The sequence below is a fragment of the Colobus angolensis genome, unplaced genomic scaffold (assembly GCF_000951035.1).
Source record: "Colobus angolensis palliatus isolate OR3802 unplaced genomic scaffold, Cang.pa_1.0 Scaffold144, whole genome shotgun sequence".
In the NCBI taxonomy this organism is placed as follows: Eukaryota; Metazoa; Chordata; class Mammalia; order Primates; family Cercopithecidae; genus Colobus; species Colobus angolensis.
The window spans coordinates 1,637,294-1,649,624 of NW_012114533.1; the positions used below are offsets into that span (position 1 = coordinate 1,637,294).

Below are 12,331 nucleotides of genomic sequence, written 5' to 3' on the forward strand. Positions count from 1 at the left end.
CTTTTAGAATGCAAATAACCATCTCTATTTTACCTTAACAACCCAGATGCTTGCATAAGATTTTAAGGCACATATATTATGAAAATTATAAATCAAGAAACTAGTTGAATGGACAGTACCTGAAAACCCCTGCTGAGATTTTCATTTTCAGGAACCATGCAGTCCATCACTGCAGGGGAATCTTTTCTGAGCCGTGACCTCCCATCCCCCAGTTCCTTTCCCTTCGTGCTGCATTTGGAATCTGGGGGCTGCCTGCTATGGTATCCTCCAGCCTGAGGAGCCCAGTTGGTGCTAAAGACCAGCAGCCTCTGTAGCTGTTTAAGGAACTAAACAACTCAAAAAGTGCATAGTACTTGGTTACAGTTGTTTCTGTTTGTGTCTTCTTCCAGGTAGAAGTTGATAGCTACAGTCAGGTTCTCGGCACTAGGCAGGCCAGCTGTTTACTTTAGACCTTTTGAGCAGCTGTGTTAAATCCAAATGCCCTTACCGCTATAAGTAAGGCACACAACCTGAACACAAAAGTGTGCTGTAAAATTAGAATTTTCCCTTGGATATGTGCTTTTATAAGGTATGCTGCATTCTGTAGTGTGATTTTATTACCTCTTAGGGCCAAAAATTCTCCCTAGAAACACATTTCCAAGTTTATAATGAAAATTAATAAGGAAGTGTAAAACTTGGAAATATGCTTTATAGGCAACTTTTTTTCCCCCACAAATACTTCTCTCTTAAGTGAATGAACTGTGACCAGGAGTATATCCAAATCTATTCAGTGTTAATACCTCACTTCACTGGAAGCAGCCTTCTGGGGGCCTCTGTCACAGTCGCGAACTCAGAAGTGACAAATGCCTCTGAAAAGCAGCTTATTGTGAAAATATCCATGTACCCTACTCTATACTATAGGAAAGATCACTCTCAGATTCTTGCTCAGACTAGGTATAAAATGCTGTGTGTAGAATAAGGCAGGAAATTACTTTTTTTCTCAGGCATGTTGACAATGGTATGGGGACAGCTCACATTGGACGGCAGTGTCAGAACCACATCAACACTTGGGACCATTTAGTGTAAGGGCAAACAAGCACCCTTAGACTCCAATGGTGCCACTTTATAACAGAACACAACCATCACAGATTGTAAAGGTGGAAGTTCCTTTAGAAAGCACCTACTCCAATGTCTGTATTTGTAAAATGAAAAATAGCATTTCTTCCCTGACTGCTCTCTTTCAACCCCTGCCACTACTCTCCAGGAAACAGAGTATGAAGAATTATTGAGGCTCAAGGAGACAATCTTACAAATGCCACAGCTAAACTCCAGGTCTTGTAACTCCAAATTCAGAATTTGAATTATTAATAAAACTTTATTCTGAAAGTGTTCAATAAGCATATGTAATATTTTGAAAGGTTTCTGTGTTTTTTTTTTCAAGTAACTCAATTTATTTATTTATTTATTTATTTTTTGAGACGGAGTCTCGCTCTGTTGCCCGGGCTGGAGTGCAGTGGCCGGATCTCAGCTCACTGCAAGCTCCGCCTCCTAGGTTTAGGCCATTCTCCTGCCTCAGCCTCCCGAGTAGCTGGGACTACAGGCGCCTGCCACCTCGCCCGGCTAGCTGTTTTTTGTATTCTTTAGTAGAAACAGGGTTTCACCGTGTTAGCCAGGATGGTCTCGATCTCCTGACCTCGTGATCCGCCCATCTCGGCCTCCCAAAGTGCTAGGATTACAGGCTTGAGCCACCACGCCCGGCTCTCAATTTATTTTTTTATATTTGGTCTTTAAAGGGTAAGCTTTGATTATCTGAAAAAGTAAATATGAGGACTACCTCACTACTTGGGGCTGGATAAGTGACGTGCCCCGTTAAGTCATGGGCCTTGCTAAATTGGGTGTCCTAATGCACAATACAGCACCAGGGTGGCCTGGAGGGACGATAACCACCCCAGGATTTTCTGTGCACTCTTTTACTCCAAGAAATTTTGAGTTTTACACAGAAAAACTTCCCAAGAAGTACTCAAAGAAGGAAGAAAGTCAGCTGCTGGTTTCCTTACTTCTGACATTAAAAACCACTCAGGGAACTTGACACCTCTGGCTGCTTCACCTTTATTTTTTGTTTAAACATCTTGAGAATTAAATTCTTTGTTAGAATGCAGAAGAAAGTCTCCTCTCCCATTCCCTCTAGAGATAAGACCCAATAAAAGATTTTGGTGAAGTTCTTACTTTTCCCATGCACAAGTGCACAGGTGCAAACGCACATGTACAAATGCACACTTTTTCTTGTCTTTCTTGTCCCTGTCTTTGTTCCTGAACTCAAGGACGGCTCCTGCGGCAACAGAAGACTGTTTCCACCTGCTGTCACTCTGATTTGATTATATGTTAAACCCAAACTGGTGTGTGTGAGGCAGCTTCCCGGGACGCTGTCATATCTTCCCAGCTGAGCCCCAGCCAGACCCTGGAAAGGAGACTTTCCACCCTCGTGAAGGGTCTGATGGGGAATATATAAAGGAGGTGGTGCCTGGGGGCTTTTTCCTAAGTCAGCAGGAAGCAGGCTGATGTCCCAGACTGCTGAAAGGAGGCCCCATCTTTCAGGTGGGCTGGAAAGTAGACGTCCTAAAGGCCTCTTTCCCCAAAGCTCCAAGCCCTGGCCCACTTCCAACGTGGATAATTACATTCCCCTTCCCTAAATACTCCCTGCAGCTTAAACTGGATGCAGGATTCTTCTTTTCTGCCCTAAAACACTGCAACATTGCTATGTGGCTATTAAACAGCTGCCATGTCCCATCCCAGAGGAGGCCGAAGGGAATCGAGTGGGTCATTTATAAAGCCAGTGAAGTGCTTGGGGATGAAAGTGCTCAATATCCTCCAAATGCAGCCTCGGGTGGTTAGGCTGGCGGTCAAATACCAAAGCAGATTAAGTCGGTAATCCGAATGTAATCGCTGGGGGATGGCCTGCCCTTCAGCCTCAGCCCCCTTGGACATGCTGTGTTCTTCTCAGGCTGGTTTGATGTTCCGATCATTGTTATGGGGCCTTCAGTTTTTTCCTCTATGAATACATGCAGCAATCATTGTGGGGGGTGGGAATGAATAGCACTGAGAGGGTAGGAAAAAAAATAGGACACTAACATGCTTATTAACACCAACTGGAGGAACTCTGTCTCAGACTGACGCACACCTATTGGCAATTCTTCGTCTGTAAATTACTTTGAGTTTTTCTAACAGAAAACCGGTTTGGCTAATTTTCAAATTTGTATACTTAGCTAGAAAAATGGAAACTATTCCTATTTATTGCCACAAAAACCATGTCCCTATTTTGCTTCATAGAATGCACAAGCAAAAGCCAGCTCAAGCCCTGGGATTATTTATACTTAAAAATTAATAATGAATAGTATTTTGCCAGGGCAGCTGGGGTGGTGGGCAGGAAGAAAAGTAAGAAAAAGATCTGCTGTTCTAGAGCTGGGCCCAGTGGCTCAAGTGAGATCCTCCTGTCTGCCCATCAGTCCACACTCAGGCCTTTCTGGGCAAAGAAAAACATAGTAAGAAGAAAAGAAAGTTGGATTTAAGTATTCTCAACTCTCAGCACTATGTTGTTGAGGACTAAAGCATGGACTCTTAATTGGACAGAACTAGGCTTAAATCCTGGCTTAGAAACTAGCTACATAATTCTCAACAAGGTGCTTAACCTCTTTGAGCTTCCATTTTTTCCAAATGTAAAATGGAGACAAGAGTATCTACCTCATAGGGCTTTAATGAGGATGAGTAAATGAGGTAATTCACATGGAGCACTTAGCATGGTGCCCAGTAAGAGCCATGATATTAATATCATTATTAGGTCAACTTTAGCCAAACAGTGTCCTCCTGTGAAGTCTTCTCCTCCATTTCCGCTTTTAAGAAAGAAGAATTTGGAAGCCACGGTCTATTCCCCACCTGCCACCAGGAGAAGTGACAGGTTAATGTGGGATATCGGGGCACATGGTGCTACAAATGAAGAAACTTGGACTTGTTTTTAATTTCAGTTTCATGCCCAAGCACAACAAAGACACCGGGTTTTATTTGTTTGTTTTTACAGCCGCAGCAGCTATAGCTGTTTTATTTGCTCTGTGTGGAGGAGTAGAGAAGTGGCACGGGGGGCTGGGAGTGAGGAGCTGTGGCTAGTCTCTGGCCTGGTTATGGTGGTGGCTAGTCCACGTGACCTCTGCTTTCATAAGTTCTCCCCTGTTAGGCATTCCAAGGCTGTCATCCCCTGGGAGCACTATAAATTACAATGCATTGTGAGGATATTACTACTGTATTGGTTTCCACCGAATCAGTGTCATATGCTAAACACATCAAGATTTTTAATAGCACCAGACTAAACCAATTGGGACTGGAGCCCAAGCAGCTCATAATAAGGAGGGATCAACACTTCACTGTGTGACTGAACATGCGCAGGACAAACATTTTAAGACTGGAGACTGAGGGAATGCAAGCCAGTGTAATCCACGTTGTCGGTTCTAGACATTTATGAGCTGTCAGAAAAAGGGAAAAAGAAATTCCCTCACCAATACTACCTGTCGATCAGGCCCAGGAAGAAATTAAAGCCAAGAATAATGACAGGAAAATAAACCAGCCCGTGATTCCATCATTGGTCTTAGCATTTCAGATGGAACTTAATAAAGAGACCAACTCCCACTGCTGACAGCCTTGGGCCCTGGGTCAAAGAGCCAGCCACCTAGCTCTGGGAAGCTGGTTAATGCTGATGTGCACACCTGGGAACACAGTGGACAAATCAAATAATTCCCAGAAATCTGAGCTGGAGCCACTACCCATGAGCCTGTTCTTAGAGGAAAGGCGCTGCAGGAATGAAAGTGACCACACTGCTTTTCTGGCGGTGACGACCTACCCACACGAGAACATGCCTCTCGCAAAGGATCTCCTTCATCCCTCCCCAGAAGAGGAGAAGAGGAAACACAAGAAGAAACACCTGGTGCAGAGCCCCAATTCCTACTTCATGGATGTGAAATGCCCAGGATGCTATAAAATCAACACGGTCTTTAGCCATGCACAAACGGTAGTTTTGTGTGTTGGCTGCTCCACTGTCCTCTGCCAGCCTATAGGAGGAAAAGCAAGGCTTACAGAAGGATGTTCCTTTAGGAAGAAGCAGCACTAAAAGCACTCTGAATCAAGATGAGTGGGAAACTATCTCAATAAACACATTTTGGATATTAAAAAAAAAAAAAAAAAAAAAGAAAGTGACCACGCTGCAAAATCACTGTTTTGACCCTCTTGGACTGAGATGTTCTTCAAGATGAGGATGGTATTTTACAGTGTTGCCTTTGAGGCAAGCTCAGAAGCTCTGCCTCTGATACTCACCTGCTCCTGGTGTGGCTTCAGAAAACAAAACAAACAAACAAATTAAAAAAAAAAAACAACAAGGAAAAACAAATTGTGGTGAAAGTCTGCCCTTATCCCTCCTAAACCTACAAGGCTGACTTCCAATACCACCTCCTCTGTAAAGTTTTTTCCCAACTGATTCTCTACATCTTAGAATTACTCTCTCATTTGTCTGGGGCGAGGGGTAGGGATGAATTTTACTGGTCAAAAGGACTTGCACTCCACTTTTAGTGCCCAGATTATTCTCAGGAACATTGTTGTCTTGAGGGCTTCAGTCTGTCCCAGCTTCTACATTTGATCTGGGCTCCTGCCTCAAGCCTAAGGCTAGGAGTGGTCACTGTGCTTAGGTCAGCACCAAGGATTCCTAAAGGCCCACTGGGAGCCTCTGTCACTCACCAAGTAGTTCACTCGTCTTCTCGTCATATTCTTCAGCCATTTCCTTGCCGTCTGGGAATAAATAGTGCACCTTCCTTCTCCCTGTGCACAAAACAGAGAGCGCCTTACCTCAAAGCCTCCCCTTGCCCTGTCCCTTGCAGATCAAGGGGCCTATCTGGGAAACAGCGCCAGCCTTGGGAGTACTGAGGAACCCAGCCAGGGCCTCTACAAACTCTTTGCCAACCATCACCCACCATTACTTTAAAACATGTCCTGAGACTCTCTCCCTTTCTGAAGCTTTCCTTGAACATGTCTTTGCTCTGCTGTTTCCTCCACCAGCAACAGCTCCATACTTTTTCCTATCTGTGGAACTCTTCTTTGCCCTTCAAAATCCAGCTCAAATGTCACTTCCACTAGGAAGTCTTCCTTCACTATCATCTCCAGCCACCTTGGTAGGATTAATCACATCCTCATGTGTGCCTCCCTAATGTTTTACTCATATCCATAGTGGAGCGTTTACTACGTACCATGATACTTTTAAAAAGCATTTGTCTTCCCATGAATGACAACATATTTATCTCTCTCTCCCCACTTCCTAAAACCAAGCCTATGTGTTCAGGACATTGAATTAGGTTTCCTGACCAAGCACTCCCTCTAGCCATGCCAGTGCCCTGCCTTCTTCTGCACATCTCCAGGCCATTCCTATCATACAGTAACACAATGCTAAGTCCTCATGCATTTTCTTCATGGCACTTACTTTGGTTATGATTTTACATCTATTTATGTGACTCTTTGATTATTGCCTCTCTTCTACTAGATAGGAGGGGTTTCACCCCCATGCTGGGGTTTCCTAAAGACCAAGCGTGGCTCCTGGCATATACTAGGAGCTCAACTAAATACTGATTGAAAGGATGAATAAACATTGATGCACTATCCACTGAAAGAATAGAAGAAAGTAAGGGAGGCCAGGTGCAGTGGCTCACACCTGTAATCCCAGCACTTTGGGAGGCCGAGGCTGGCAGATAACAAGGTCAGGAGTTCAAGACCAGCCTGGCCAACATGGTGAAACCCCATCTCTACTAAAGATACAAATAAGTTAGCCAGGCGTGGTGGCGGGTGCCTGTAGTCCCAGCCACCCAGGAGGCTGAGACAGGAGAATTGCTTGAACCTGAGAGGCGGAGGTTTCAGTGAGCTGAGATTGCACCACTGCACTCCATCCAGCCTGGGCAACAGAGTGAGACTGTCTTAAAAAAAAAAAGAAGAAGAAACTAAGGGAGTCTCCTAGCCCAATTCCTCTACCCATGGAGCATTTGCTTAAAAGTGGCTATGTAATTTCCCCCTTTCTTTTTATAGGTAGGGAAGTAGATACAGGCAGACTCCTCAGTAAAACTAGTAACAGAGCACTAATATCCAGTAGACAAGTACCCTATGTATGCTTAATGAATAAGAGCCCCAAGGTGCCTTTTTCCTGTCCAGTTCACTTCTCTGGTATACAGTTCCCTTGAGCCATTCCTAATCGGTATTCTGCCTAAACTCACCCCTAAATCTGCAGGGCCTCTAGCAGAGCCCTAGGTTATATCACACTTAATCACTTGGATGGCTCACAAGCATTAGAAAGGGCTCTCCTGTCAGGAGAGGGATCCAAGGTACGGCCTGGGAGGAGCTCATCTTCTCCCCTTGGCATCTAGCCTTGAGTCCAGACAGGATGCAGTGCTTACGAAATCTACCAGGCATTTCACATCTTATCAAATTTAATTCTCACAATAATCCTATGTGTCTTCGTTACCTGTATTTCATAGATGAGGAAAACTGAGGGCTTTTTGTTTGTTTGTTTGTTTTGACAGAGTCTCGCTCTGTCGCCAGGCTGGAGTGCAGTGGCACAATCTCAGCTCACTGCAACCTCTGCCTCCCGGGTTTAAGCAATTCTCCTGCCTCAGCCTCCCGAGTAGCTGGGACTACAGGTGCACGCCACCACACCAGTTAATTTTTGTATTTTTAATAGAGAGAGGGTTTCACCATTTTGGCCAGGATGGTTTCAATCTTCTGAACTCGTGATTCACCCACCTCGGCCTCCCAAAGTACTGGGATTACAGGCGTGAGCCACCACGCCCGGCCAACTGAGGCTTTTTTTAGAGAGTCTTGCTCTATTGCTGAGGCTGGAGTGCAGTGGTGTGATCTCGGCTCACTGCAACCTCTGCCTCCTGGGCTCAAGTGATCCTCCACCTCAGCCTCCCGAGTAGCTGGGACCATGGTTGCACACCACCATGCCCAGCTAATTTTTAAATTTTTTTGTACAGATGGCGTCTTACTATGTTACCCAGGCTGATCTCAAACTCCTGAGTTCAAGCGATCCTCCTGCCTTGGCCTCTCAAAGTGTTGGGAATACAGGAACGAGCCACCACACCCGGCCCTTAACTTTGTTTAAAGTGAGTTTTCCCAAACAAGTGTTTTTGTTTAAGAGTGTCTGCCTATGTTCCCTAGGCTGGAGTGCAGTGGCTATTCACAGGCATGATTATAGCACACTACAGCCTCAAACTGCTGGCCTCAAGAGAGCTTCCTGCCTCAGTTTCCCCAGTAGCTGGGATTACAGGTGCCCAACACAGGTGTTTAGTTTTTATAAAGTCAACTATATATTTTCTTTCTTTGTGGTTACTGCCTTAGAAGTTGCGCTCAGAGTATCCTCCCTTACCCAATGATTATGCAATACTTATCTATACTTTGTTTTAATAGTATATTTATTCTAGAAATAAATGTATATATAAATTATTAAGTATATTAGTATATTTTTGTAAAAGAAAAAATAACTGTGAGTGTATGCATGGAATAATATAGAAGTTTATGTATAAAAATATAAATTATGGGCTGGGCGTGGCGGCTCACGCCTGTAATCTCAGCCCTTTGGGAAGCCAAGGCAGGCCGATCACCTGAGGTTAGGAGTCCGAGATCAGCCTGGTTAACATGGTGAAACCCTGTCTCTACTAAAAATACAAAAAAAATTAGCCAAGCGTGGTGGCGGGCGCCTATAATCCCAGCTACTCAGGAGGCTGAGATAGGAGAATCCGTTGAACCCAGGAGGCAAAGGTTGCAGTGAGCCGAGATTGCGCCATTACACTCCAGCTTGGGCAACAAGAGTGAAACTCATCTCAAAAAAAAAAAAAAACTAAACGAAATTATGATTATCTAGGTAGTAATATTTAATATTATATGTGACTTATTTTATTTTTCATATTTCCACAATGAATTATTTCTTTAAAAAATCAAAAGGACATTGGATTCTCATTATCCAACCCAAGATATCAATAGCCATGATTCTTGGTGGAGGGGAGTAACCCTCCCCCACTCCCACACCCCTCCTACACACCCAGGGATAAATCTGCAGGTTTGACAAGGCATAACCACATATGCGATACTGAATTGTTTTTCAGTTTGGGGATAGGGTGGAATCTAACATCATTTTGTGATGCTACTAACAAAAGAACTTAACAAAATCCTGGCCGATAAAATATTTGTTTAAACACTACTGTGACCAAAAAGAGTGAAAGCAGGGACTGGAGTGGATCTTTGTATACTCATGTTCAGAGCAGCATTATTCACAATACCCAAACATTGGAAGCAACCCAGGTGTCCATCAACAGATGAATGAATCAACAGAATGCAGTATAGACATACAATGGGATACTACTCAGCCTTAAAAAGGAGCAAAACTTTGACACATGTTACAATATCCATACCTCTGTGCCTACCTCTTCCAGGCACAGCCCTTGGTCCTGCTGTATCTCCCCGAAAAACACAGGGAACATTTAGAGGTTTACTTTACAAACAATATTACAGCCAGAAAGGACCTCAGACATAACAATCGTAGCCCATCCACTTCATTTTACAGATGAGGAAAGTGAGATCCAAACAAGTAAAGGGGCCGACTAGAGAGCCTGTGGTGAATTAACGGCACAGCTGGAAGCGTCCAACTGTGGCAACATGGATGAACCTTGAAGCATTACACTAAGTGAAATATGCCAGTTACAGAAAGATAAATATTGTATGATTCCATTTAGATGAGGTTCTTAGAGCAGTCCAATTCATAGAGATGGAAAGTCAAATGGTGGTTGCCAGGGGATGGGAGGAGGAGGGAATGAGGAGTTGGCGTTTGATGGGTACAGAATTTCACTTAAGCTGAGTGTAGAGGCACATGCCTGTAGTCCCAGCTATTCAAGAGGCTGAGATGGGAGGATTACATGAGCCTAGGAGTTCAAGGCTGCAGTAAGCTATGATCGTACCACTGTACTCCACAGCCTGGGTGACAGAGCAAGACCCTGTCTCCAAAAAGAAAAAAATTTCCGTTGAGAAAGATTAAAAAGTTCTGAAGATGGTGGTGATAGTTGCATAACAATGTGAATGTACTTAATGCCACAGAACTGTACACTTAAAAATGATTAAAATGCTAAATTCTGTTATGTATTTATTACCACAATAAAAATAAAAACCACTGTCCTATGAGAAAATGTCCTAAATATTTAGCAAGGCATAAGAAATCTATCACAATGTGTCCCAATTTATCTGTAACCTCTCTTCATTTTCCACATCCCCTTATTTCTGCTTGAGAAAAGGGACCTTTTTATTCTCCCTTCTATTCTGGCATGTAGTATAGTACCTGACATAGTTACAGGTGGTTTGTTCTGACTGGGTGACTGCTTTAACATTACTAAACGTTTTGTTACTCCCCTAGTAATCAGGCACGTACCTTCACACCTTTACATATGGGCCTTCATATGTGAGTCGTTCTTCCTTGAATAGCTATCCCCTCTTCTTCACTCAGCAAACACCTATTCTATTTTTTTTTCCTTTTATTTTTTTGAGACAGGGTCTCACTGTGTCGCCCAAGCTGGAGTGCAGTGGCATGATCTCGGCTCACTGCTGCGTCTACCTCCCTGGCTCAAGCGGTCCTCTGGTCTCAGCCACAAGATAGCTGGGACTACGGGGCATGTACCGTGATGCCCGGCTAATTTTTGACTTTTGTTTGTTTGTTTGTTTGTTTTTTGTCTGAGACAGAGTCTTACTCACTTGTCACCCAGGCTGGAATGCAGTGGTGCGATCTCAGTTCACTGTAACCTCCGTCTCCCAGGTTCACGCGATTCTCCTGCCTCAGCCTCCAGAGTAGCTGGAATTACAGGTGCACACCACCATGCCTGGCTAATTTTTTTGTATTTTTAGTAGAGATGGGGTTTCATCACGTTGGCTAGGCTGGTCTCAAACTCCTGGCCTCAAGGGATCCGCCCACCTCAACCTCCCAAAGTGCTGGGATTACAGGCGTGAACCACCACACCCAGCCATAATTTTTGTATTTTCAAACGATCCACCCGCCTCAGCCTCCCAGAGTGCTGGAATTACCAGCGTGAGCCACTGTGCCTGGCCTTATTAATTCTTCAGGACCCAGAAACATCATCACTACTGTTGGGTCTTCTTCCAAAGAGATGTCGCTTACACCTTCACTCTTCCCTACCATTTTATACAAGACTACAACCTCTATTTAACACATCTTATTATTTAAGTACATGTTTTTCCCAATCAGTCTAAGTCCTGTGACAACATATCTTTTTCTTTCTGTTCTAGTTTAGAGCGTGGCACATAGTAAAAGCCTCCCTAAATGTTGCACGAACGAGTAAATGATTTTAATTTCCACAAACTCCAGGCTTCCCTGGTTGGCCTCTGCCTGTGAATGTGAATCACCAGCTATTATCTTGAAAGCCTCAGGAACTTCAGACGCAATTCATCCTGGCTACCCAGTGGGTCCAGAAAGGACCCAAGTGCACAGGGGGCCAACATCGGCCAATCCTAGGGTGAGGAAAAGTTAGGTATCCATGCCCCTGTGCCCACTTCTTCCAGGCACAGCCCTTGGTCCTTGCTCTAGCTCCCCTAAAGACACAGAAAACATTTAGAGGTTCACTTGACAAAAATATTACAGCTGGAAAGGACCTCAGAGATAACAATGGTAGTCCATCCACTTAATTTTACAGATGAGGAAAGTGAGGCTCAAACAAGTAAAGGTGCCGACTGGAGAGCCCGTGGTGAATTAATGGCACAGTCGGAACTAGAGTCCAGGCCTCTCTCCTCTCTAAAGTCTAAAACATTCTTGAATTTCAGTTTCCTCTTCTGTAAAACGGGGTGGAAAATTAGCCTCTCAGGACAGCGGTGAGGAGCAAATGAGATAATGAACGTAAAAGAAATTGCTATATTAGAAACAGAACTCAGAGCGGGGCGAGATGGTGTAGAGGAATTTAAGGGGTGTCCGGAGACATGTGTTCCAGTCATGTCATCTCTGTGAGCCCCAGTCTCCTCATCCGCAAATGCAGGACCTGGCTCGGCTGACCACCGAGACCCTTCCAGCTCTGCCGACCCAGGCCCTGAGGCCCTTCCCGGAGGGCCGGACCCTGGGGGAAAAAAACGAAGGAGCTCGCGGGGACCCTCGAGTTACCGTCCTGCAGCAGCGCAGTCTTCTGGGCTGTCCGCAGACTCTCCATCCAGCCCGTCACCGCCATCTTTCCTCTGCTAGGCAGCGCGCCCGGCCGCTACCATGGCAACCGTTCCACTGAGGGTCACTTCCGGA

At 44.6% G+C, this 12,331-nt stretch overlaps 1 protein-coding gene across 1 annotated transcript in view; it reads right to left on the minus strand.

The window, feature by feature from the left end:
- DPCD (deleted in primary ciliary dyskinesia homolog (mouse)) overlaps positions 1-12,312 on the minus strand; it is a 21,445-nt gene extending 9,133 nt beyond the window's left edge. Inside the window, exons 1-4 of the mRNA XM_011935580.1 lie at positions 12,200-12,312; positions 5,745-5,832; positions 4,865-5,072; positions 4,649-4,730 (exon numbers count right to left, since the gene is read on the minus strand). Of these exons, the coding sequence (XP_011790970.1) occupies positions 4,649-4,730; positions 4,865-5,072; positions 5,745-5,832; positions 12,200-12,263 (442 nt within the window). The 5' untranslated portion in view covers positions 12,264-12,312. The remainder of the gene's footprint in view (positions 1-4,648; positions 4,731-4,864; positions 5,073-5,744; positions 5,833-12,199) is intronic.
- Between the last annotated feature and the right edge of the window lie 19 nt (positions 12,313-12,331).